Genomic DNA, 27,910 nt, shown 5'->3' with positions numbered 1-27,910 from the left:
GTGACCCTGTGGCCAGGCTTTGTCCATTTTGGAGCTGTCCTGGTTTTTGGATATCCAAGGATGAAAGGGAAAGGTCAAGTTGGCCAAGACTTCCCTGCCTTTTCCCAAGTGCAATGCAAAAGTGAGACCATGGGAGCATCACTGGTACTGCTGCTTCTTTCTCGGTGAAGAAAATGAGATTCCTTGGCTTAGTTTATCACCTTTATGTCCCTGTCAGATATTTTGCTGTTGCCTAAGTGAAAATGCTGGTTTTTTTTCAAGTCASTTGTCTCAAATGAAGTTGAGTTCAAGGAGTGGGGTTCTGCCCTGCTGTCAGGGTCTGGCTCAGCCTCTCGTTGCTGCMGTGAAAAATGACAAATATACCCATTAATAGATGTTTAAGCTGAAAAGGTTCCAGTAAATACAGGTACTTTCTTATTGCCATCTCTGATTAATCATAGCATGGGTTTTATCAGTCCAGTCTCCTAAAAATCATAAATGCCAATGTACTAACAGATCATTTCAGCAACTAAAATGCAAAATCCTGTTTTTATTTTTTTTTTACCCTGGTTTCTTGAATACTTTGAACTTTTGGTTTAAAATGTTTGAGTGCTACATTTACTGCTCCAGACCTTTGTTCTACCCTTTAAAAACCATTACCCTTACAGTGATTTTTTTTTTCTTTTTCCCCAGGGTGACCAGATGCAGGTCATGCCTATACCAAGTGTATGTATTTTTATCCCTTTTTCTTTTAATAATTTTCATGACTTTTGCTTTGGTTCATTTTATGTTGCAGTCTAACAGGTCTGTTTTGTGTTGCATGTTAACAGAAGGATTTTATGTTCTGTCTGTAATGTTGTATCCCCAGAGGTGAATTGAGCTGCATGTGTTCTGCAGGGACTGAAAGAAGAGTTTGGGTTTTATTTGGGTTTCATCTGAATTTTTAGCATTTTGAAAACACATGAAATAGTCTGAAAGTTGAAGTTGCTTATTTTAATAGAGGCAAAAGGTGACTCATCATCACTGAGACACAGTTACAAAGACCTTTTCCTCTCATTTTCCCCTATATTCCAGTTCAAAAGAAGAGTTGGAAACTGCATAATTTATTTGAAATAAGTCATGCTAAGAAAACAGTACACTGACTATTGCTCATTACTGCACTTGTTTGAGATGATGCTCTTGGTATCAGCTGCTGCTTTATGGGCCTTAATATTTCTGTTTATCTTCCCTGGATTAAACTTGGAATGCTGTTTGGCATCTAAATTATTTTTCAAAGCTAAATAAAAGGAAGAAAAAAAAGAGGTCTTTCAAACTGAAGCTTTTAATTTAATTAGTTTTAACCTTTTTTGGTCAAAAAGCTTCTTTTTTTTACAAGGATGAAGGCTTAGGCTTTATGAAGCTGAAAATACTTTTTTTTTTTTTGAGCTCCTTTGCTGTTTACAATGCTTTATCACTGCAGAGTTTCCCAGAAAACAGCAGTGCTGATGCGTGGAGATACTGACCCAGCCCTCTTGTTTGAGATATTTGGTGGCCTTTAAAGACCTGGATATTCCCCAAGATGCCATTCTTTTTCTTCTTTCCCTTCCTTCTCACGTAGCCCAGCATTACAAAACCTCCTCTAAGAAGACCCCTGCCTGTGCTGCAGTGCAGCAGTGCCAGGAGATCGCTGTGATCTCTGCAGATCTTCCCTCTTCCAACAGTTTTTTCTTGGATTTAAGAACTGTTGGAAGTTCCTCTTTATGGCTTTCCTGTGATTTCTGATATGGCTCATGCATGTGTGTATGCAGACAGGCATGGACATGCACGTGATTTGGGTAAATGCAAGTGCAGGAATAGAAAACCTCAGATGGAAATCAGAAAATACTGATTTCCAAACTTAACTTTTCTTTTTTACATACCTGCCAAATTTTGTTAAGTGACTGTAGTTGCTCCACTAGGAATTATTTGAACATGAAACGTGTTCTKGCTGTGCTCTGACCTGGAATAAAAATCTTTCCCAAGAGTGACTGTAGGTACCAACAGAATAAGAATTAAAACAGAACAAAATTTTGGAAGGATAAATGAGTACAGCTTTGACAGGTACAGAAATGAAATGAGATGCTTTGTTCAAACACTGTCTTTACAATGTTAAAGCAGTGTTCTGTTAGATTTGGGTGGTGGTAGGAAAATGAGTGAATTCAACAAGGGATAGATTTTTTTTCTTTCTTTTTTTTTTTTTTTTTTTTTTGTTTTTTTTTTTTTTTTTTAAGCTCTTTTTTAATTTTGCAGACATATATTCCCAGCGCCAGCAAGGCAATAAAATTAACTTATCTCTGCAGTCATGACACAGAGTTCCCAGCGAGCAGGTGACTTTAAACACTCTCCTTCCCCTTCTCCAGTGCCATCTGATGCTTCTTCCAGCAGCAGGACACGGGAGTGTTGTCAGGCAACCATTGCCTGTGGGCACTGGGGTGACATTTACTCCCCAGTATCAAAGTGCTCCTGGCTCTCAGGAACCAGCCAGCAGCACTGTGTAATCATCTAAATAAAGGCACAAGGGAGCTGCATGTGGAGAGAGTGGTAGGAAACAAAATGCAGTATTATATTAGGAAAAACACCTAAAATTAAGGTGTTCCTCTGCCAGTCTTATGAGGGGTGTTGGTCCTGAGTGCCAGAGCCCAAGGTTTGCTCCAGGACAGCTCTGAACTGTGGGTTCCAGAYCCATTAAACCCAGAAATTCTTGATGTTCTGCTAGGTAGGGATGAGGACTGGGCTGTTTGAACTGCAGGTCTTGCACAAACCAGGAGGAGAATCTTGTAAAGAGAAACAGTGAGCTTGGTCACAATTAAGTGGGTGTTTAATTTTTACAGAGCTCRTTTCAAATGTCATCATTTCAAGTGTTCAGGGAATTCCTGAGTGACTCTAAAAAGAGCTCTGCTYGCTCCCCACTTTCAAATTGAAGCCTCCAGTCAAAATATGAGGATTTCTGGAGCTTTCTCGTGTTTTTTTATCGTGTGTTAAACCTGGCAGTGTGCTGAGGTCACCTGTTTGAAAAGTTCCATTGCTTTCTGTGCGTTGTGCATTGCTTTTATTTGCGTTTATGTGTGCAATTCAGTGAAGTGGATCTTCTGCTCAATCAGATTTGTCCTGTATTGATTGCACCTGATTTRAAAGCTTGAGTTAATATGAATTTTCACTTGGTTTTTGATAAAGATGACTGCTAAATAAGAAATAAGCTTCAAGTTAGGTTGTTCAGAAAATAGAGACAGCATTACTTTGAGTGTTTTTCAGATATGAACTTTATGTTTGAAACTGTTTCTAGATAAGGTGTAGATTAAACTACAGCATAATTGATCATTTTTTAAAACTGCACAATTATTTATTTTTAGGGCTGAAATAAACACAGAATTAAAACAAAAAAACACCAAAACATTACCAGCTGACACATTGTGATAGACCTGGTTAAAAATCTATTAAATGTAGCTCAGGATGCCTCATTTTTCAATGGATTTTTGTCAGCTTTGTTTGGRAAGGAGTATGGTAGACAAATCATAGAATCATACAATGGTTTGGGTTGGAAGGAACTTTAAAAGACAATCTCGTTCCAACCCCCAGATCAAAGTAATCAGATCAAAGTAATCCCAGAGCAACATCACTATTTTTTTGTTCTTCTGAATGAAGAGGTAGATGGAAATCCAAAGCCTCACTCATTCAGCATCTTAAATGAGATGTTGTTAAACTTCTCTTAACTCTTAAATGAGTTGGAGTATCCATTTATTTTGTTCAGCTTAAAATTCCACTTTTAATGAGTGGATCAAAATTATCCCTCAGAATCCCTGCAGAAGTTAAATCTTAGCACAGGGATATTGAGGGKTTTTTTTTCACTTGTTTTCACCTACATTAGATAATTCCTTGTTAGAACTTTTTCTAGTCAAAATTATGGGAAGTGCCTGTTCCATGARAGGAGCTGGCACCTTCTGGCAGCTGTGCTTTAAGCAGGAATCATTTCTCTTCTGTGAGAGTATTTCTGCCCATAACTGCTGGGAGAAGCTGTCAGCTCTGCTGAGTGCAGCCCAAAGTGTGAGCTGAGGAGGACACAAACAATAAATTCATGTGCTGCACTTAGGCTTGACAGCATTGCCAGTAGAGAGAATTAAAAAAAAAAAGGCTTGTTAATTCTGCTACTTGTTTCTGTGGGAAGTACAGGCCTGCAGGGAGGAAAGCTGATGATTGTTCTATACAGTGAATTTCTGAAAGATTTGTCTTGACCAGCTGTTTATGCTTCAACCAAAAGTCCTGTTCTCTTGCCGCCACCATCCCCTTTTTTTGTTTGTTTTTTCTTAGGGAATATACTATTTCCACGGGACTGAAGCAGTGCAGCAGTCGTTTCACTACAAGGTCTGTTGAGCTGATCAGCCACGAGACCTGGCTGGAATGCATAAATCCCAAACAGTGACTAGTTTAACTTGTGTATAATTTGTGTCTTGTTGGAATTGAAGAYCGAGCCAGTGAGATACCACGTGTTATTTTTCTGCTGAGTTCTGTGGAAGTCTGCAGCCTTTTCGGGGAATGTTGCATAAAAAATACGAGTTGCTGTTAGCCACTATGAAATATTCTTCATCATCTCAGATATCTTTAAAGTTGATATGTGTAAAAATAAAGATAAGTGAAAGTTCCATAGCTCTTCACTATTAAGTATGATGGAAATCTGGTATTTAGAGCTCTTCTTGGGTATGTCTCCATCATAGAAAACTAAAGTTCAATGTTGAGTAATGCTTGTTTCTGCCTAAAAGCTTTGCTGCCCTTGACAGGTGGAAATGGCTTTAGATCAGAAAGCTTGAACAGCAAAACAAATGGGATGATACTTTGCATACAAAAGCTTTCAAGCTCCTAAAAGCCTCAAAAATGCCACCCTTGCTCCAAAGTCCTACACCAGCATTTAGCAGCCTCACAGCTTGTAGTGACTTCAGCTTCAGAATAATTTCCTTACCCCTGTTGCATTATCAGAGGGTGAATGTGTTTTCACAGCGGAGGGCAACAGAAGTGCCTGTTTTGAAATGAAAAATTTATTTCTTCTGCTCTTTGAATGTGTGAACTTAAACAAGCAAGGTCAAATTGAACTCAGGATGCCAAAATTTGTTCGGAGGGTTGGTGGTACCCTTGTTTGATAAAGTTAGGTCAGTAATTACACATGGTCTCCTCAATCAATACTGAAAAGGGAGMGAAACTCTAGCAGTAAACAGCATCTGTGTTTAAAGCCACAGGTAAGGTTGTGCCTCTCCCAGCCACTGCTTTTGAGAAAGCAGAGGTGCAGGTGGGTGAAAAAAAATAGTCACAGGTTGCCTCACTGTGCAGTAGAGGAATTTGGGTTCTCGGAGATTAAAGTTCTTGCATTTGTAGTCCTTGGTGTGTATCCTTCCTTTTCCTGATGACAAATGCAACAGTTTCCAGATACAAAAACTRAAGGTATCTGTGGTAAGATAGTCCTCATATTTTTCATATGCATATTTTATATAGAAGAATATCTGTTTCCATATATTTTTCATAGATATATTTTCAGTTCACTTAGCAGAAGGAATTTCTGCTTTGAACTGCTTGTGCAGATTAATGGAGTCAAAAAGTCAAACAAGATAAGGTTTTCAGTAGAACAATAAACTGAATTGGTTTTTTTTAAAGTATATTTAAGGTTTCTTGGAATGTTCCTACCTTTTTTTTCATCTTCAAAGACAAGAAGTATTGGAACATGGGTTCTGAAGATTATTGTCTTTAAATGGGTTGGGTTTTTCTTTCAATAAGCTTTTAGTTTTTTTAGGTTGCAAGTTTGGATCCTTCTTAATACGAAAATTGAGGTGGGGTGCTAAATACCTTTCAGGCYTTGAATAGAAATGAGAAAACAGAATCCTTTAGGTCTGGTCCCAGCTGCCAACAAGCAGAGGTGGGGCTGAAGTACTTGTGGGACTGTCCATAACCTAGAGAGAGTGTTGTATAAATTGCAGCCTGGTTGGGTGGCTGTGATGGAGGGAGCCTTTGCAGGCATTAGGCAGAAGCTGTTTTAATTTGAAGGTTGTTGTTAGATGTGTGCTGAGAGGAAATGCATTGAGACAAGTGATTGCTAGGCAAACCTTCCAGTTTGGTGGCTGARGGAACTGTTGTCGATGTTAATCGTAAAGAACTGAATCAATTTCAGTGTACACTCCTAAAAATGCCCCAAGAACTCGYACTTCAGCTAAAGACACTTAAATTAAGTCCAGAATCTCATTTGTTATGTTCTTCATTTAAACAAGAGCTGATTAGGCATCACTGGCCAGTATCCACCAACTTCAGGTGACGTGTGAATTCAGCCARGGGTTGATAATCTGTCCTGGCTGCTGGAGGRTGCTCAGAGGTGACTGACACTCCTRTGTCACCCCTSTCTGCAGTGGGGTGGCCTCAGATCTCTGCAAACACCTCTGCAAAGGGCCACTGGAAAGAATAAACCCGTGAGAGGTGAAGCATCCTTACCGCAGCAACAGTGAACAGATAAAGAGATAAGAAAAGAATGGAGTTAGAGTTCCGTATCCAATGCTAAATTAGTTTCATTTCCTCTCAGTCTCGAGCTTCTCCCTATTGATGCTTCTCTGTAAAGCTAATACCTTCCCTTCATCAAAAAAAACCCTGAGTGGCAGCAGTGTTTCAGCTCCAAATGGAAGTCTTCTCTCCCATTTCTGTTATTTCTGAAAGTGTCCAGTACCAAAATCTAAAGTAATGTACTTTTATTGCAAACTGGGGTGTTGAGGTGAGAAATGATCTGAAGAATATGAGACAGTCTGCATTGCTTTCAGAAGAATTGTCAGTTCATGGAATTGGTGCCATTTTTAGCAAGGCCAGTGTAGAAGAGCCCGGGTTGGGTTCTTCACTGCAGTTTTAAAACCTTGACTGGGAGCATAATTCGGATGGAAGTTGATCACCACCCTCATAAGTGGCAAAAACAAGAGTGAAGACATGTCCTGGAAAATAAAATTAGTAATGCTGTCTTCCATCAGGATGGATTGCTCCATTTCAGCATTTTTCATGGCAAGCAGAAATAATGATTTGTGTAAATGTCCATCAGCTTGATAGGGCTGGAAATGACATTGACTGGAAGTAGGGTAACAACAGCAACCAAAAACCAGGCATTAGAAAAAGAGCCACTGGAAAAAGATACTGTTGTATCAAATGTCCTGGTTTTCTCTGCTATTTTATAGCCAGTGGTAGTCTTTTACCATTTTAATTTCCAGTGCTTTGGAGGTCATKCTAAACAAGTCTCTCATTTAAAAAAGAAAAGTCTGTATGGGTATTGCAATTGCATGAGCCATTAATAGCCATACATGCACTTGRGATGAGCCCACAAAAGCATTTGATTTCAAGTCATGTATTCCAGCTCCCTGCAATTACTAGAATAGTAATGTTGACAGAAGGGTGCCCCTTCCATAGAGGTTTTACTTTTTTGTTGTCTTCCTCTTTTCTTTTCATTTATAGCCACCAGCTAAATACCTCCTGCCAGAACTGACAGCATCAGACTATGGGAAGAAGTGTGTGGTCATTGATTTAGATGAAACTTTAGTGCACAGTTCATTTAAGGTAAGTAAATTCAACAGGGGATCTCTTGCAGCTTGAATCTGTCAGAGAATGCTGGAGGAACTGTTAAGGCTCTTAACACTTGAACTCCTCTTACAGGCTCTCCCAGGATGCCTGGGAGTCCTCATCGCCTCTCTTATGATTATTCATCCTCATTTAGCACTCCGGGGCTAGCACCAGAGATTACTGGGGGCTTTTTATTTTATTTTTTTGAGAAAATCAGTCTGACTGCAACAAGGCCTGGAATACGTATTGACTTTGTGGCTTTAAATGTTCCAGCAGGGACCTGTATTTTTAACAAGTACGAAATCTGTTGTTTTGAAAACAGGGGGTTGTTTTTACAGTGTAAATGATGCCATAGCTCTTCTAGGAGATTGGWAAATCAGCACAGCTTTATGCTAGGTTAGATGAACCTTAAACCAGGAGATTTTGGGCAGCAATGGTGGCTCCTCTCTCTTKCTGGAGGATGTTGTTTCCCATCACAGTGCTGATCACAGCACGTGTTTTTAAGTGTTTAGTTTTCAGAGTAAGAAAGCAAATACCATTTAGCTGTTGATGATGAGTCAGTCATCTTCAAGAAGCAACTTCTGTAACCCTGYAGAGTTCAGCATGTGGTGAAAGTACCAGTATTTTTTTATTTCTTAAGTAGGGCTGAAATTAGGAGACTTCAGAAATACAGATAGTCCACATTGGCTCAGGGTACTGACAGCATTTTTGTTCAGCAAATCTAATACGTGATAAAGTGTCTGCTGGTTTTATACATTGATGGGAGAATTTAGAAGAATTATTGTTACCTGACTATTACCAAACAAGATTTATCATCTTTATAATCTTCTAGGTGCTTGCACTCTATTTTTCACTGCAAGCATCAGCTCCACTTTTTAATCCTTCACTTTTTAGTTGCCAGTATTTAAAATGCAAACTGCAATTCATGTTGTGGTTAGAATTTGGCAGCAGCCTCTCTTGGTTGACTTAAAGCAAACCTTATATGGAGATACTAGGACAAATATTCCTGTGCCTCAAAGTGAAATGCAGATTTTTTTTTTTTTTTTCCCTGTCTTTATTATGCCTGATGGTATAGAACAATTTATGGTGGTGTACGGGAACTTCTCAGCCTCACTGCCAGATTTGTCTTCTGTACGCAGACTGAGTTTGCACTGGAGAACTTTTTGGGGAGATAAAAACCACAGTTATTGGGAAGGGAGGATCCATGCCTTCCTATTTAAACAAAAGCCAGAATTAGGAAGGGAAAGCTGAACTTAAAAATTTAATGGTGTGTAATAAAACTGAAATATCAGGCTTAGTGTTACCTAAAGGTGAAAACAAAAGTTTGCTTTCTGACTACTGTGGTTAATCTTCTACTGTGATTTTTGTCTGGTTTTTGAGACAAAATGAGACTCAGTTTAGGTGGTTATTGATTATTTCTTAACCATTTTAAATAAATTAATGTTAAGTGGTTCACCCAGTTGTAGGTCTCTCTTGTGGGACTGAGGTTTRCAGAGTGCTTTTTAGCGGGCTCCTTTTAGTCCTCCCATTCATTCAGCTGATATTTAATGGGTATTTAAATGATGTCGAGTAGATATTTAAGAAAAAACAAAAGATTATTCTACTTAGTGAGGARCAGTGAATAATGTTTGAGGGAAAGAAAACTGGTCCTTTTTAATGTGAGGTCAGTGGACTTGGGCAGATGTTGGAATTTCTGCAGTATTTGAGTCTTAGGGCTGTAGTGGTACTATTTCAACATGAAACCCTTTGATTGGGGGTGTGTAAGAGAAAACAAGGCATTGAAGGAAATTAATTCAGTTTTTTAGTGACTGGCACTGTCCAGTAGTGCTTTTTGGGCTTTGTTTCATGAAGGGAAATTCTTCAGCTGAATTAAGACCATTAATTGTCATCAAAAATAATGATACATTCCAGCAGAGCCAGGGTTTGAACACCTGTGTGCACCCTGCTCTGCCTGGATAGTCAGGTTACTTCTGCAGTTTCTTTTAATTTGCACTGGTTTGGGGTATTTGGGGGATTTTTCTTCCTTTAAAACATGTCTGCTCTAACCAGGCAGATCCCCACTTTAAAGCTGGAAAAGCATACATAAGTTTGAGAGTTTCAGTACAAAAGGCTTTATTTAAAACACCTGATATTTTAGAATTCGTAATTCTGTTATGAAATAGGCTTCATATTTCAAATGCAGATTAAATGTTTTTTTGACACAGCCAGAGAGGCAGAATATTTAAAGTGCTCTTTATGAAAGCAGCAACATCTGAAGGAGGGTAATTCTCATCTTTTTATGCCCCTGCATATTTGTGAAGCTTTAAGGAGGTACTAGTCTTTCATGTTAGGTGCATATTAAAGGAATAAAGTTTGGGATTCTTTGGCAAGAGTAAAAAAGGAATAGATAGACAAGATAGTTATCATTCCCATCATAAAACAATAATAGAAGCAAAAAATAATAAATTATTAAATAAAGAAGATGTAAACATGGTTTTGTATAAAATGTATTGAACCACATGCAAGCCTGGAATGTAGTCCTATTCAAAACTGGCAGTGAAACACGTTTAGAATATTTAAAATGCTGAAGGTTTTGTTTTTTTTTTTTTAATTAAATACAAGCAGTTCTAACTGAACTGAAGATTTTCAGTGGAAATGCATTGCCTTCTTGCAGGCTCTGTCTCTGCAGTTCCCACCAGAGGCACGGACGTGTTTCACGTGCACACCCCACAAACCTTTAGCCAGCAAATKGCTGCAGACTTTTCTCCTCTTTTCCCTCCCTGAGGAGCACAGATCCCCCAGTCCATGCTCCTTTCCTTATCTCTTGGGCCAACAAAAAGCAGTATAATACCTGAAGTGGGGGAAGCAAAATGTATAGTTGGGAGTACTTTGATCAGTGTTACAAAGTCTAAGGGTGGGTTTTATTTGTTGGAAAAAAACAAAGTTGCTTAGACAGAATGTGGTTTTCTCTGGCATCTGGTTGATGTTGCTGCTGTTAGGATGAAATYCTGTAAAAGCTGTAATTTTATCAGTGGATTTCCAAACCTCAGCAGCTTGCAGTGCCCTGTTCTTTTTCTGCTGCTGCTGCAGAGTATTTCTCTTGCTGAAGGGAGCCATGCATATATAAATCCTTCAAGTGTGTGCAAGCCTCTTCAAAGTCTGCAGGGAGCTGGCATCCACTGCAAAACTGGTGGCTGAGGCTTCTTGACAATTTGGGTTTCTTTTTAAGGTGAATATCAGAACACTTTTATGTAGCTGTTCTGAGGCTGTGAGAGCTGCAGTGTCCTCTCTGTCTGAGGGGCTTCACACAGGGAACATGTGGGGGCCTCCCCTCTGTCYTTTTGCAGAGCAGAAAGGGGAAATAGTTCAGTGTCAGATAAGAAAAAMCTGGATTGATCTGTGCATATTTGAGGAATTCTTCAGGTCATACCAGCAGAGGGGTCATCAAGAGGATGGAATTCTCCATCACCAGCTGTTCTGGGAGGTCTGGTTACCAATCCTGGTAGGTCAGGATGAGAAGATTCCATGGAGCCTCTCCTGTGCCCTCAGACCCAGCTCCTGCAGGTGTCAGATCAAACCATCTTCCTTATTTCTGTGCTCCTGAGAGAGGKTGTTTCCCTCCACATAAATTCTTGTGGTCATTTTGCTCTCCTGGCAGGAAGGTTGGTTGTCAGTGGAATTAGAATCTGGTTTCTCCAGGGAATGGGATCAAAGGGATGCTAGCAGGTTAATACTGCAGTATACTCTTTTCCCACCATTTCTCACAGAGCACCTGTTCAGACTCCCCAGATCTGCTTCTTGGTCCCTTTACCTCAGCTGCTTCTCTGCTTTCTCAGCACCCCTTTGACCCCCCTGAATGAGTTTCAGATCTGTTTCCAGTTCTACAGACACTTCATGGGCATCTTCTTGATGGTTCCTGAGATCAGCCCATTGTCTCACCCAGCCAGCCAGGTGGGAAGGTCTGACAGAGCTGGGTGAAGATGTTTTCCAGCCTCAGCTGGCAGTACCAGTCACAGACTGTTCCCAGCTTCATTCTAGGCTCTTGAAGCATATTGGCTGTTAATCTGTATTTGGCAGCTCTGTCTCAGCCATTTCCAGGCTGCAGATGATGGAATGAGTTACGAGCTTCAGCCAGGCATGTTTCCATGACTGGTTTTTTAGAATGGACACAGTGCACGAGCCGTGCCTGAGTGTGGTGTCCACTTGAACCAGTGAACATTGTCAGCAGCCTGTTCCCAGCTACCGCTGCTGGCCAGCCATGGATTAGATTTTGTACTCCTGAACTGTCCATAAGGCCACTTTCCTGCTTTCCAAGGCAATTTTGCTTGACCAACAGTTTTTTCACAGCAAGTCTTGAGAATTAAGTTGTGTTTGACAGGCTGGAAAAATTGGTTAAGGATTTGGGCAAAGTGTGCCTGCTCTTCCTTTTGGAATTAAAATGCAATTTTACATGATTAAGTTGATTGGTATTGGCATCTCTAGAACCCTTTAGCTATACAGCTTAAGTCTTGTTGCAGCTGCTGATTCAAGTATAACCACAAGGTATTACTTGTATCATTGTCTTTAATTAATCACTAATTGATGACCCCAAGTAGAATATGTGGAGTTCAGAGCTCATTTTCTTAATGGTCCTGTATCCACAAAGACTTGATGGAAAATTTAATCCAAAGAGATGTTATCCTGATGAGCACACTCAATGGTTGTGGGGTTATTCAAGCATTGTGTGAAGCTTAAAAATAGGAGAGAAGAGGGAAGTGCAGCATCTGGAATGACAGCTGTGAGGTTTCTGACTTGTGTGTGTAAGAGCACACACAGGGTGGATCTGTGCAGTCAACAATGATTATTGATTATTAACTTTTTCCTCAGAAGTAGGTACTCCTCCCTTTTCTGCCCCTGAAAGTTTCCCTCTAATGGTCTTATTTTTAATGCTGATTATTTCCTTGTCCTTCTTTCCAGCCAATTAGCAATGCTGATTTCATCGTTCCTGTTGAAATAGACGGAACCATACATCAGGTAAGTGCTGGTTTTCCTTCAGCATTGTRTCCTGAGTGTCCCAGAAATGTTCTCTTCCTCCATTTCCTGCTTTATATCCAATAATTTTTCCTTTGGCAAAACACGAAAGCTGTGTTTTCTGGAATGCAGACGTGCATCCCTGTGTGATCATGTAGAATCTCTCTCTCAGGACTTCAATACTTGACCCTTTGTCAATTTTAAACATTTTGAATTAGGAAATGATGTAAGGATGGGGTTTCAAACATTGCTGGTGCCAGAAAAAGCTGTTTGAATGCTGCATTTCTCACTCCTTCCAAGACAAACAGGACTTAAGTTGKCTTCAGGGTCTGTTGGTAGCTCACATGCCAAAGCTCATTTATGTTTTATAAAAGTATAAAGGAAGAATAGACATTTCTTCAATTTTTGTGGCAGTCTGTGTTTAATTTCTGTCCCCTTTTATTCCTGTAAGTAATTCAAGTTCCTTTGATAGGAGTTTTTATACACTTCAGGWTATTTGAAAGGTCTGGACAAAATCACAAGGATACTTAATTTTTATGTCTTGTTCTTTAAGAACTTGTCCTAAGGCTCTAAGAAATGGTTTTGAGTAAATGCAAAATGCCCATAATTTGAAAATCAGTCCCCTCCATGTATCTTAGCTTGGAGTCCTTAACTCATCTCCAGCAAGAGCTTCRGTGTCTGTCTGAAAAGTTACAGCGCTGTGATTTATTTTATTCAACCCTTCAGAAATGACTACTGATTAAACAGGTTAACGGGAAGCTGAGCCTTTCTGATACATGGACCTTGCAAATTGTTTGAARCAATGGGATTTTGGRTGTTACAGTTRTTGAGGAGCAAATCTTCCCTAGATSTGATTTAACAGAGATTTTAAATACTTTAATTTCTGAAATGTTATGTGTTATTTTTACAAATTACTTTTACTTGTATAAAGAGGTTTGTATTTTAATCTTGTGCTAATTGGTGCATCATAAAGTTAGTTCATAGTTTGTCTGATTTCCTGTGATGGAAACTATCCATGTATTTGTCACTCTTAAAATGAATACTGAATATCAGTCAGTGGATTGAAATGTGCTTTAAAGTAATAGCTGTTTTGACAGTTTTTACACTATGGATGTTTTATGTAGAAAAATTYAATATCTGGGATACTTCCACCTGTAATGTTCACCAGAGCTGATGCTTAAAAAATTTAAGTGATGTTTTGGGAGATTAGTGATTTTCAATTCTGATTTGATGTGGGCTTTAGCTSTGCTTGGTACTGTAGAGCAGACAAATTCTCTCTCCTGAAACTTAGAATGCTTTTGAAAGTGAATTTTTGAATGGCTTGGAGTTGTGATCACTTAGCTTGTCAAGATAGCATATTTACATTTTGAAACAAATCCCAATAAAAAGCCATTGGAGCTTTACAGTCAAACACTTCAAAAGCCTGTTGTTTTTCCATTCCCTGCTCCAAACTCTGAGTCTTCCCTAAATACAGTGCAGTTTGGCACTTGGAGATGATTTCTTGTTGGGGAAAAGAGAAGACAACCGAAAAAAATCCCAAACAGACAAAATCCCACAGCTCCACAAAGGGAGTGGATTTGTGCATCTCCTTTGACAGAGGGGGTCAAGTGGAATTGGTCTCTGTTTTGCTGGAGACTTCCTTTGTGATTTTCAAAGAAATTGCTTCACCTTTTGTATTTCAAGTTCCCTAGCCCCTAAAATAGGTAAATACCTCAGTCACATTTGGATAGTAAAAATGAAGGCAATTGTAAGGAATTTGTGATTCTTGAAATGAAGCTAATTTATATGGCACGCAGAATTGGCAAAGCCTTTGTTTGTAATATCTCTGTGATACAGCTGACATTCAGGAGTATTTTTTTATTTTAATTTTACACTGTGATAAAGGGCAAAAATGGATATTCTGGCTGAGTCTGATGAGCATTAGCACAGGCTTTGGAGCTTTGACAACCTGTTCCCACTTCAAACCTGTAATTCTGTAGTCACTTAGAGCATAAACGAACTGATATGAGCAATTTCTGTCATTTATCAGGATTTGTCATCTGTGTAACACTTGTCCATTTCCTTAAGCAGTTCATATTCTCCAAGATTAATCACTGACACTGGGAAATATTTCCACCTGTGCAAAATATCTCAGGATATGGGCAATGATGTGGAACAACACTGTCCACAGTACATATCCCTGCTCTGCCACTGAGCCTGGTGCCTTGTCAGGCAGGAGTTTGACAGATTTTTATTGTCCTTGAACTCTGCCTTAGGCAGAACCCCAGTGGAAACAAACTGAGAAACAGCATTTCAGAAGTACCCATTCRTAGAGAAATTTGATTGTTCATATCTCATACACCAAAAAATACAAGTTGTGGCAAATTGAATTGCTGTGCTSCTGAAAGAGTTTTAAGATTGACTTATCTAACTATTTTTTTTCATTGTAAATGCTGGTTTGGTTTTTTTTGGTTTTTTTTTTTGTTTTTTTTTTGCTGTTCAACAGAGGTCTTAAAAAATAATGTCTTTAGTTTGGGGAATTTGTTTTCCCTTATATAATTTATAATCCAAAGGTCAGAGAGACTCTTGGGGTTTTTTCTTATAGGGAGGACAATTCATCATCTTAAAGGGTGCTTGGGTAAACGAGCTTCCCTAGATTAAAAACCAGCTTTTCTTAACATCCCTTTTCCCTCTCCCATCTTTCTTTCTGCAGCCTAAATTACCTTATCTTTCCAAAGGATTTGTCATTTTATTTTAAGAAGGAAATAAATCAAGTGTGAAGGAACCTCCCTGTCTTTCTGCTTTGGATGCCTGCAGAGGCTGTGCCCATCCAAGGGCAGCACGAGTTACAGGGAAGGATCCCATGCTTTGTGCTGGGAATGATGGCCGAGACACAAAAGGTGCAAGTTGACCCTTCTGGATGTTTCTCTCCTTTCACTCCTGATTCTCTGGATGAAAGGAAATCAGAGCTGGTCTCCTGCTCTACCAAATTAGAAGGGAGAAGCTGGGGGAAATCCAGTGAAATGGGTGGGAACTGAGAGGAAGCTCACTGAGGGTGAAATCGGTGGCTGGAGGAAGATGTTCAGCCTTTTGGGTACCTTGAAATAACTTCTGCAGGAGCACATCCTCTCCTCTGGACCTGCTCCCCACTGAGCAAGGGCAGAGTGACCACAGCCCCCAGATCAGAAGCTGCATATCAAATAGAGTTTTAATTCCCARTGAGTGAAGGTTTTTAGGAAATGCTTGTCCTTTCATCCAAATTGACTTCCAGTGGCTTTGTGCTTTGCTCTTGATGTCAGAGGGTGAAGAGGGCAAACAGGAAGAGTTTGATTTGGTGTTATTTTGGATTTAATTTTTCAATATAATTMGTTTATTGAGTAGAACTAGCTTTTAAGGATTTGTTTGGGGCACTGGGAGAGTTAATTGAATTAATGGACTATTTTTAGTTGTTGAAAGCTAAAGAAATTTGGCATGTGTACGTAAATGCAAAATGGTTTTTTTTAATGACATGGTGCAAATGCTGTTCAAATAATGAACTTCCTTCCTGTGAAGCACGAAATCCGTGGATTTTCTTGCAGAAGGCTGTGGCCTGGTTCAAGTAATCCAGGATAGGCTGTATCCGTTCTAACTGGCCTATTCTTGGTTACTTGCACTGGGACACAGCCACAGCCCGGCACAACGAGGCTCCAGGACGTGGGATTTTCTGCTCACTGCTCACAAGAGGCACCCACCCCACCAAACAGGAGATCACTCGAGTTGGAGTTGTCACAGGCRCATTTTTTTGGTCATTACTTGCAGATTTCCTCGTTGTCAAGCTGGTTTTGAAAGGCCATTCTTTGTGTCCTGTTTAATTGATGGAAAATGAGCTGGGTTTGTCTTCTGGTTTCACAAATACTGAGTCTCTGTAGGTTGAGGCTGCTTTGAGGTATAGAAAATTCATGTGGAAGTACGAAATGCTCAAAAACAATTAAAGATAATTGCTTGTGTTCTGCCATTAGCAACTGTAAGAATCCTGTGGAAACATGCCTTGTGCCTGATTTGTGTTTAAAATGTTGAGTATGGTTCATTTTAAATAATAATAAAAAGGCTGTATTCCTCTAAATTCTTGCTGTGATAAGGAAAAAATTATTGAGCATACAATAAAAAAAAAAAAAAGAGATGGATTTTTTTTCTTTTTATGCCCTGAAGACAGTATATAAATCTCAGAAAAATGCCAGGAGCCAGTTAGTCTAGAGATTTAAACTGAAGACATCAGGCAATGGAGGAAAAAGCCAAGCCACAAATAACCATGCAGCATTGAGATTCAAGTCCAGCCACTAACAAAGTAAAGGGGAAAAAATTCCAAATGAGAAGGAAGAGGAGAAAAGAGCTGCACTGTCAGCTGAAGAAAGCTTTTTATGTGAGCTAAACCAAAGAGATTTTGTAGYCCAGGATACCAGTACATTCTGGAGTTGCTTCCAGGGTCTAAGTAGGACTTCTCAAAGAAAACTTCAAGGAGAATAACTATCCAGAGTATTAAGATACATTGTTCTGCCAAAAAATTTTAAAAATCAGCGTTGTTAAAAAAAAAGAAAAAAGGCGAAGGCATTGGGGCTTTTTACAGAGGGAAATAATTAAGGGAAAAATTTGGTGAGACTTCATCCTAAGAGATGACATTTATTATTAATTAGGCATTTAACATGAGAAGCAAATCTGTTGGCCAGATCCCAGCAGGGAAAGATTTAAGGCAAAACAGCACGAGAAATTCGAGTAGAGGAGGTTGTGAGTGTTCCGTGGTGCATCAGGAGCCCTAAACTGCAGAAGGGAGACCATCCTGCTAAAAATGCTGTGTATGCACAGCTGATCCTGAATTAGRTGCAGAATTAGGGGCCCTAAAAACAGCCAGAATGCAGCCTGGGRCTGTGGCTGGGAGCTCTGGGGCTGCAGCTCCAGGGTTGATTTACTGTGTGCTCCTGATGGASGAGGTGGGTTGTGTTGCAAGCAGCAAAGTTCAGGTCCTTGGCAAGGAGTTTGTAATTACATTCCAGATGGAAATACTTCACTGACACGGGTGGAGATAGGGATGGAGAGCAAAGAGGAGACTTCTGCCGCTGTGGCTGTGAACACTGAGCTTTGAAAAGGAAATTAATATTAAATTCCAGCTTTCTCTCTTCAAGCATGATGTTAAGACTATGGTRTGCCCCTCTTGTGCCCTCAAAAAATAAGTGTAGGAATAAAATTTAAGGCTGAAAAATCAAGAACTTAATAATTAACTTGGATCCTGCTCTTTTTCCTCTTATCTGGGAAGCTGGATAGTCTCTGGATACCCAAGTGGAGAGGGACTGCAGCTGTCTTTCTGTCTTAAAAAAAAAAAAAATCAAAGAATTTGGAGAGGAAACACTACAGCAGAACTTTATGTAGTAAGAATTAAGTGAAAAATTAATTGTGTTGTTATAGGAGAGGAAATGACTTGGTTTATGCTTGGTGAAATACAGGAAACATTGCTTTAATTATCTGGAAAGAGACTGGTGTTGAAGTGCATCTGTTAACTGTCTTTAATCCATAAAACGTCACAATTTCTTTGATGGGTTAGGTGCTGCTGTGGTTGTTTTAAAAAAAAATCCGGGTTATAAATTGTTATGTGTATCAAAGTTTGAATGTAATGTTTATGAGGGCAGAAATAGTTTAGATAAATTTCATAGAAATAACTTAAAAGAGATAAAGACTTCATGGTATGATCTGTATGCTGCATAAAGGGGAAAATTACCATTTCTGCTTTAGTCATTAAGGTACAGCTCCATCATACATGTTTTTTTTTAAAAGTGCTTTCAAATTTAGGGTTTCAATTTCAATTACACAGCTTCTTTTTTTCTCCTTTTGCTGAAGGCTTTCATTGTTACACTTGAGTTCAAGCTGCTGTTTCCATATTTTTCTCCTTCAGGCTTTTTTTCTGGGTACCTTGATTTTTTTTTTTGCTTCTTATTAATATGAATCTGGTAAAATACATACAATTAATCTAGTTTTACATATCAAAGAATGAAATTCCTGAAATAGCATCAGTCTTGCAGTTCCTCCTGGTTTCAGCTTTATGCCAGACTTCTCCACTTGAAATTTCCAGTATTAGGGATTATTTGCCAAACAAAAGAAGATAAAATGCTGTCAGTGTTTTCTCTCAAACTTTTAATCTAACTGCAAACAAGACAGATAAATATTTTTCAGGCAGACTCCCCTCTTCAGCTTCCCAGTTTATTGTGAAYTGCTTCCAAGCTTTCTGAGCAGCAGCTTTCATGTTTTGGTATCTTCTGTGAACACAAAATCATCTTGTGTGCTCTGAAAAGAGAGGCAGGGAGGTTTTTAATAGCTGCTAATCAGGTTGTTGACAGTAGGCAACCAAGCCAGTGAAAAAAGGGAGTGGACCCCTGCTGAAGTCAAGGTGCTGGAGAGGGGAGAATTCCTGGGAATTTGCCATCTTTATGGCAAGCTCCTTGTTAGATGCTGTAGATTTCACCAGCAAGTCTCAAAACCAGCATTTTTAGACATTCTACATGGTTCTGTGAACGTTTTTTGTGAGAAAAGCTCTCTGCAGAACTGAAGGGCTTGATCACTCTCCATAGTGAGTTATGGTATTTAGCACCTGGAATTTCAGAAATGAAAGAATCAGCCACAGAATGAAAACAGCTCCCTATTGTGCAATTCCCATCATCATAGAGGCTTCATCAGATTTATTCCTTCTGTGGAGCTCTTCAGCACTGAAGGCACCAGCACCAAAATGGGTTTGGTGGAGAGATCTGAATCCTTGCTTCTTGAGAAGCTCTCCTGTCTCCCTTTGCCTCTAATGAGATTTTTCAAGGAGCACCACTCCARCTGATGCTCGGTGTTTGCAGTTACATAATCAGCAGGGGCTTGGCAGCCCGTGCGTGCCAGTCTCTCATTATTGGATCTCCACTTTCATCTTGAATGGTTTTCTTTTTCCCCAGCATTTCATTTGAACTGCTCCCCTGTTAACTTTTTGTTTCAAGTGCTGGGATTGCAGGAATAGTTTGGGTTTGGGTTTTTTTTTTTCCTTTCCTTAAGCACCATCTGACCTAAATGCCATTACCGTTCCAGGTTTATGTRTTGAAACGACCACACGTGGACGAGTTTCTTCAGAGGATGGGAGAGCTCTTTGAATGTGTACTCTTCACAGCCAGTCTAGCCAAGGTGTGTTCCTCCCTTCATCTCCTTAACCCTTCTGGTGCCSGTCAGTGGACTTTTTGGTTGGGTTTTCTTTGGATGATTATTTCCATAGTCGGTACTATCTTAATTTTTCCCCTTCTTTTCTGCTTCTTTGTCTGACAGTGTGTACTTTGTCTGCTAGTGTGTGGGTAAGTGTTTCCATGGTAACACCATCACATATGGGCTCGTCTCATAATGTAGCCTCCATGCATTGCTCATGATGCCAATATGAAAGGCTCCCAAGTTACCATGGTTATAGTGAGAAATTAGAACAAATAGCGGTGCGAGTGGAGCAGCACATGAAAGCTGGGCATGAAATAAAACACACCGAATCAAACCCTGGCTGCACCATCAACCAGGGACTCAGAAACTCACTGGAAACTGGGAACCACTGTTCCTGCTCTTGTCAAGGTGCAATTGTGACCTGGAGTTAGCAAATGAGGCCTTTTTTTGCAAAGCTTGAAACGTCCCCAGGAATATTTCGTGCCCTCTGGTCTGCAGTAGCAGTAGTGGCTCGTAGGTAGTTTTTGTGGTAGATGTTACAGTAGTAGACTGATCTTGAATTCTTCACTTCTTTTGGTGTATTTGTGGTGTCTCGTTTGTAAAATGATACTGGTTATTCCTAAATGGTGCTCTAGCATGGCAAGCTTTTGCTCCAGCCTAGTGTAGAAGTGGTGGAAGGGGACAGGATCCTGATCTTATGTAGTGCCTTTTTCCCTGCATTCTCTTTACCAAATAACTGTTCARTCATGTTGAAAAAACTCTCAGTACTGCCCCAATTTCRTACTGAAGTTAGGTGCCTTATTTTATTTCATAATCAAAATATGATTGATTTTGAGATCAATTTTGTTTCTCAGTTTCAAATACGGGAAAATGGTAACTCCTGTTGGTGCAATAATAAGATGTAACTGCCATTTTCAAGTATGTGGTTATTCATGTTCAAGTTTATTTGGAAACTTTTTCTTGATTAGTTTATATAAATTGTTGGATTCTAAGCCGTGCCTCACTTAAAGTATCATCTTGTATATAAAATAAGAATTTCTCTGGGATTGTACATGGGTATTTTTATTAATAACATCTTYGGTTGATCTTTTATGGCCCAAGTTGGTAATCCAAAGAGTCTTGCTAACCCAGTTGCTCCAGGGGTATCATTTGGAAGAGCCACATCAGGCTCAGATGTGTTCACTGCAGTTCATCTTCAGGGGCACATGGAAACAAATCAGCTGGGGAAATGCTTCATATTGATTCTCTRTTAGCTTTGGCTGGTTTTATGGTAATGATAGGTGAGATGTCTGGATCTATCAACCTCTAGAAAACTCTCCGGGCTACTCTGAGTTGGCTCTTAGAATAAAACCTGATCAATGAATCACAGAAAACGTTAGAATGCAAGTTAGCCTTCTATGGAAAGCTAATTGTCCTACTTTTGGATTATCTCTTTATTAATCACTTCAGGTTTGCAGGAGAGTGAGTTAATTAACGAGGAGCAGGGACGAAAATGGAGAAAGGGCRTTTTACCTGAAATTATTTGGTGTCCCTTCTCTGTTTGGCTCTGTGAATTTGCCGTCCCTGCACGTTGCTAACTTGGTGTTTCTGCCTTCTATTTTTAAGTATGCAGACCCAGTAGCCGACTTACTGGATCGCTGGGGTGTGTTCAGGGCAAGGCTCTTTAGAGAATCCTGTGTTTTCCACCGAGGGAATTACGTGAAGGATCTGAGTCGACTGGGCCGTGAGCTGAGTAAAGTTATTATAGTAGATAATTCTCCTGCATCTTACATCTTCCATCCTGAAAATGCAGTAAGTATTCGAAGCACTCGAGCGTGACTTCACCCCTCTGGCCCTTGCCCAGGTTTTGTGATTCAGAAAATAGACTTTTCAGAGCACTGCCTTGTATCAGTTTTTGTGGTTTCTTAGGCTGCAGGTAGGTTCTGGGATTCACTGTCAAGCGATGAAGGACATGGGCAAACTGATCTTGACAGAGTGTCACAGCCATGACTGCTCATGTGCTGTCAGCTTTAGCTTTTGGCGTGAGGTCCAACAGTTTTGAGAAATTCCAAGTGTTGTGGAACCTGAATAACCAACCTAGCTCTGAGAAACAAAGCTGCCCTGCAGCACAGGTTTTGTTCTTTGGAGTGGTGTTTACAGAAAGAATGGTTTGCTTGAACTCCTTTTGGTACTCCCATCTTTTTTTTTTTCATTGTGTGAGTGGCAGTATTTTATTAGACAAGATAATTAATGCTTTACTGGTTGCTACTGAGATAAGCATTTGTGGGTAAGGGAAAGAAAAAAAAAAGCAAGATCCTACTGTGTTATGCTCCTCCCTCAAGTGTTATTGAGATAACTCCAGATTTAGAGCTGTTAATCAACAAGTTCATCAGGCTTTAGGAATAAGGATAAAGGGCACGTCCTTTAGGGGAGAATAATGAAGAGCAGTGTGCATTTTCCCTGTGTGTTTGTATGAGCTCCAGAAGCTCTGAAGGAGAGGTCTGGGGTGCTCCATCCGTGGCTGCAGCTGGTGCAGATGTTCACATCTGCTTTAGCTTCCCGGGGTGGGAGCTGGAACTCCTTAGATCTGCTGACTTTTAGACAACCAGGCTGTGCACTGTTTTCTTTGATGTTTTTAGCCTGTCTTCTTTGTGAACTGTTAAAATCAGTGTAGGAAATCTTTTCTTAAGAACACAGCTTTGCACAGTCCTGCCTCTCCTGAATAGCATTTTTTTTCTTTAAACAAGAGCTATTTATCTTCCAGCAGTCAGCTTTTAAGTTCAGATCCTAATATTGTGATGCCCTAAGTGATACGGTGAAAACGTTTTTCTGGTTGATGCCACACATGGTTTAAAGCTGCCGTTTATAATAACCAGAACCTGTAGCTCTAATTTATGTTCATGGTTAAAATTAAAAACCTGATCCAAGATCATCRTTTGGTATCTCGGAAATCAGTGCCAAGAAAATAATGAGCTGTAGAAATTTGGGAGATGAAATTAAGGGCCTTGTCAGAGTGGTTTAATCATGTATAGAAAAGTGCTGCTGGCTGAGTGATACTCGAGGCTCTGCAGAAACCAGAGCTTGTAAMAAGATCCAAGATAGGCTTGAAAAGACCTCAGTGTGCTCCCATAGGGCAGATACACAGAACACCTTTCCCAAATCCAGCCCACATATTTAAGAAGGGTTATTACACGCATTATTTTCTGAACCCACTCTCAAGGTCTGACATTTTAACCTGAGCACTGTTCTGGCCTTGCTGTTAAATATTTCCTCCAAACCCCATGCCAGGAGGGGTTGTTGCTGCCTGCCTGCTCCYGGTGACTCACTCTTATAATTCTTAGAGGGAAAAAAAAAAAAAGAAAGATGTGCTTGCAAATAAAGCATCAGTGCAGCTCCATAATATGTGTGTTCCTTCCAGTGTGTTCTGGATCTCAGGGAGGCAGAGCAGGGTGAGCTGCCCAGTGTGGGGTCACACAGGTCACCTGGGCATGCAGGTGAGRGACAGCTGTCACTGGGTTTGGGGTTGAACCTGCTGCTCCACCTGAATGGTTATGAGTAGCTAATTGCTTTGGTGATGATGATGATGGTGGTGGTGGTAGTGGTGGTGGTTACAGAACACCTGCACAAACAAAACTCATGTCTTCCACATCATAAAACCCTCTGAGTGTTTGCTGGTTGCTTTGTTTCAGGTGCCTGTGCAGTCCTGGTTTGATGACATGACAGACACAGAGCTGCTAGATCTTATTCCTTTCTTTGAAGGACTAAGCAAAGAGGAAGAAGTTTACAGTATGCTTCATAAACTCTGCAACAGGTAGCCCTTAACTCTGACTGACTCCTGCTCCTAGATTGCAGTTGCTAGAGGCTGTCTCCATCTCTTTCAGCTCTTTCAAATGTAAGCTTTGGGGAGGTCACCCCTGTCAGAAGTGCTACTCTTGATCTTCCTGTTACATTGGACACGAAGGACAATCATGAGTGATGCTATTAAGCCTTCAGAAGCCTGACTCCTAAGGTCATGTGTTCAGACTACTTTTTTAAAGGAAAAAAAAAAAAAAGCTATTTTAAATGGGACTCTTTTAATTAATTTCATAAATGGACATCTTTTACTGGATCAGCTTTTCTTAAAACATGCCAAAAAAAGAAGCTTGTATTTCAGCAGTTGAATTTCTCTCCCTTTCTTCCCCTCCCACTATGCAGACAATTTTACCCCCCTGCTTAGAGCAGTTGACCTGACTCTGAATTTTTTCTTACAGAATGAAGTGCCTTTTTGAATGTTATTTTAAGATAAAAATTCATTTTTGTATAAGACGTATTTCCAGACATCTTTTAGTCTTGTATTGTCTAAATGCTTTAAAAGGAAAAAGGAAAAAAATTTTATAGAGCACTGTAATATATAACAAAGGAAAAAGTTGAAACCAAGATGCTGGGTTCCTGTCTCCACGATGACATTAAGTTGTGTTACACTTTGTCACGCTCGAAGGTTCAGGCGTTCGTGGGAGGGGTGAATTGGGTTCATTACGTGGTTGTTTCACTGATGATGATGATTTTGGGCACAGTTTAAAAACATATCTGCAGTTGTTTGAGCATTTAGGGAGTGATGGAGTTGAGAAAACAAGGTGGCTGATAGACCTGAAGCACCTTTAACTCTAGACAGATGAAGTTCTGCTGTCTCTGCTTACGCACAACTGCCATGCCTCTTCTTTTTTGGAAAACCATTATCTTGGGAGAACGGCGAGGAGATCTATTTATTAGTTTGAGATTCTTTTCTTCAAACSACCCATCTGGGTAAGCTGGATCTGTATTGAGCTGTTTGGAGTACTTTTTTCTTTTAATTGCTGCTACTGTATACTCACCAAATGGAGTTGACCATCGGCTGTTATACTGTTTTTGCCACTGTGCCTGTGCTATGAGACATTTTCTGTAAGCTGCAAACTCGGGCAATAAATAAAATGCAGGCTTCATGACCCTMCCCCCATGGATTAATCCATTGGTAACTGATGTACCAGAGAATTCAGTTAAAGGTGACCTGTAAAGGAGATTTTTTTTTTTCAATTAGGATGAAACCTTCTCCTTTCTTTGATATATAAAAATGCAGAAAGTATTTTGCCTACACCTTTGATTTGTATTTCTTTTTCCCCAAGGTGTAAGGTGCAGATTAGGAGCTGTATCTTGTMGAAGGGCAGAAGTTACTAGGCTAAACTAAAGTCAGTCCTCTGGCTTTGGAGTTGACTTAGACTCATCTCTGAATCTGAGAACCTGCTTAACATSTTCTGCAGTGCCATAGGTACCCCTTCAGATGAATGATTTTTGAATATTTCATGCCTTTGAAGAACAAGGTACAGCTTTTTTTTTGCCTTTCCAGCGTCACCTTTCAGTTATTGTCCACAGCAGAACTCTGCAAATATAAAAAATGCAGCTGTGTTTGGCTGTCATCAGAGAAGACTAAATGGAGTATTTGGTGCTTCTAATTAGCCTCGTGCTAAATTCTGAATTGTAGACCCCCTTTGCCTTTTCTCTTTTTCTCAAAAAGCCCTGATGGCTTGGGAAAGAAAAAAAAAAACCAACAAATTTCTTTGCGATGGACTTGGCTTGTGATCCTTGTCTCCAAAACATTGGTGAAGCAGCTTAACAAATCCATCAGAGAAGGGCAGGCCAGTCTACACAGGCAGCGAGTGGGTTGTCGTGGTGCAGTGTGAAGCTGAGCCCCCCTCGCAGTGCAGCTGTGCTCCAGCTGTGCTCCAGCTGTGGCTGGGCCCAGGGGTGCTGGAGGCAGTCCCGTCACACCCRTGAGTCTGTAACGGCATCACCCTTTTGTTTCTTAACCAGCTGGCATTACCTTAGTACTGTATCAATCTGTGCCACAACAAAAAGACAAACTCATTGAGTTTAATGTTTAAAAATATTAAAAAAAAAAGCCTTCTTTGTTTAAAAATATAAAGGAAAAAAACAACAGGAAAAAAAAAAAAAAGACGTATGGATTCTGGTTAGTCCATTAACGTTTACTTTCAGTTTAAGATTGTTTAATTTTGTATTTGACTCCAGAGTAATGAAACTGTAAGCTGCCAAAAAAAAAAAAAAAAGTTGTTCTCTGAGCAGTATTTTCARCTGTGCCTGTGGCTCCTGGGCCCCAGGTGCAGTTTGCAGGGAAGTATTCAGGTTGTAGTTAGTCGTGCAGGTATGAGAGGAATGGCTGAGGAAATTCAAAGACTTTTTCTCGTTAGCGTTAGACCAAACAGTCAGACAATGAATAACCCACTGAGACAGGGCCGGGTGACAGTTGGGACCTGTTGACGTGAGACAAAYCGTGTCACCAGTTTGCATCTCTGAAAGCAGCGATTTCATGAACCAGTTGCCTTAAGTCTGTGAATGAATGTTGATATTATTATTAAAGTGTCTTGTATTGTTTTGAAATCCACATAGAATGGGCAACTGAACTTCTGCACCAGCCTCTGGAGGGACGGTTCTGATGATGTTCTGTACAACCATACTTGTACTGTATTATTTTGGCTCTTAAAATGCCCAAATACAAAAMCCCCCAAACTTACTGTAATTAATACAGCATTAAAATGACACTTGGTGACAATACAAAGACAGCAAACTTACCACAGCTTTGATCTCTGTTAGTATGAAGAGTATTTTCTCTAAGTTCTGATCGAATCTATTTTTTTAACCCACACAACTCCTATGGAAATAAAACTCAGAGTGCTCTGCAATCAGGTTTGGACTCCCCTGGGTATTCAGATTTGGCCAAAGGGATCAAACTGTCACGGTTGTTTATTTTGACACTATCATCATACTTGAAATTTCAAATGTTGAGTTTGCGTGGATATGCATACGCTATATATTTAGAGTTTCTAGATTCTAACGAAGCAATAGAGTTCTGTCCATAAAGTCAGAAAACTAGTGGAATGTTTGTAAAATTTGCAATACGGGTATTTGATTGTATTTTAAATACAAGATTTAAAAAAAAAAAAATCAAATAGGAAAAGAAAAAATATTTGTTTCCTAAATCTCTTGCATATTTTGAAGTGCAGTTAGTGCATGCAGGTCACCAGGGCTGTTACAAACCCTGGGTTTCACTTCTATTTCTGGATATTATAGAAGTATTAAAAAGCCTTTCCCAGTTGGTCATTCTGAAGAGATGCTGCCTGGCCTGAAGTTCTGTTGTCCTTTTTATGTTGGGTTAAAAAACGGTTTTTTGCCTGTATAGGTATTTTTAAATTAAGCTGTAAGGCAGAATGCCTTAGACCCTTGAAATCCAAGTGAAGTGTTAACAATGGGATTGCCATTTGTAACCTTAGGGCTGTGCGCAGAATCCTTGTTCACCACCAGGAAGCGTGGCAGGCTCGGGATGGGAGATGGTAGCAAATGTACAATATTGCTGTGTTCATTTAGGTAGCTTTGGAAGAATTATTTTGTCTCTTTGTTTTTGCCCTTTTGATCTTTATTAAAAACAGCAGAAGTTATACATTGGAAGAAACTCAACACCTGGAGACGTTTTGGTTGTCGGTGTACGCAGTCACTTTTCTTACAGCATGATTTTGATTAGACTGGTTGGGGACAATAAAGTATCTAAATGACCATGGTGTGTGCTGATGTTGCAGCTTTTGAAATTTCAGTGAAAAAAAAAAGAATCTGTAGCTCTGTGACTTCCGAAGGCGTAACCCTCTGTTGGACAGATTGTTTTTAACCTAATAAACCACAGTTTCGCACAGCCCTATTTGTAAAACAAAAACAAGTTTGTGCCTCTGATTCCAAGGTGCTGTGATTTTTTTTTTTTTTTGCCTTTGTGGGGCGAGGAGGGGCAGGTGAGACTGGCATGGGGCAATTGCTTCAAAATCTCTGGGCTAACTATGCAAAACCAGCTGTCAGTTTTCTGTTCCACATGATGTTGTAAAATCCCAGCTGACTCTCTCTTATTTCTTGTTAAAGATCTATTGGGAACTCCTTAACTGAGGAGTAAGCAATGGAAATGTTTCTTTCTTTCTTTCTTTTTCCTTCTTTTTCTTCCTTCTGATGGAGCTGTTTACACTTTGATGCAATGAACAATCCAGCAATACTTGAGAAACACTACAGATACCATATGAGTGTTTGCAGGAGAGAGAAGTGTTGTCAATCAGGTATTGAATGGTTTCTTTACTGTCACAAATAAAAAATTTTAACAATATAGCTACCTTGTGCATGTAATACTTCTCTGGGAAAAAGCATT

General features: G+C 39.8%; 1 protein-coding gene across 1 annotated transcript in view; it reads left to right on the top strand.

Annotated features, from left to right (window-relative positions):
- CTDSPL (CTD small phosphatase like) overlaps positions 1-27,415 on the top strand; it is a gene marked incomplete at its 5' end in the record, with an annotated part of 33,582 nt that extends 6,167 nt beyond the window's left edge. The window contains 7 exons of the mRNA XM_057365375.1: positions 673-705; positions 4,303-4,356; positions 7,456-7,557; positions 12,496-12,552; positions 19,615-19,707; positions 21,331-21,516; positions 23,394-27,415. Of these exons, the coding sequence (XP_057221358.1) occupies positions 673-705; positions 4,303-4,356; positions 7,456-7,557; positions 12,496-12,552; positions 19,615-19,707; positions 21,331-21,516; positions 23,394-23,519 (651 nt within the window). The remainder of the gene's footprint in view (positions 1-672; positions 706-4,302; positions 4,357-7,455; positions 7,558-12,495; positions 12,553-19,614; positions 19,708-21,330; positions 21,517-23,393) is intronic.
- Positions 27,416-27,910: the final 495 nt, after the last annotated feature.

The sequence above is a fragment of the Malurus melanocephalus genome, unplaced genomic scaffold (assembly GCF_030028575.1).
Source record: "Malurus melanocephalus ecotype Western Australia unplaced genomic scaffold, MMel_1.1 scaffold_52, whole genome shotgun sequence".
NCBI lineage: Eukaryota > Metazoa > Chordata > Aves > Passeriformes > Maluridae > Malurus > Malurus melanocephalus.
Note: the sequence above shows the minus strand (reverse complement) of the source record. Positions and strands in the feature narration are given on the sequence as shown.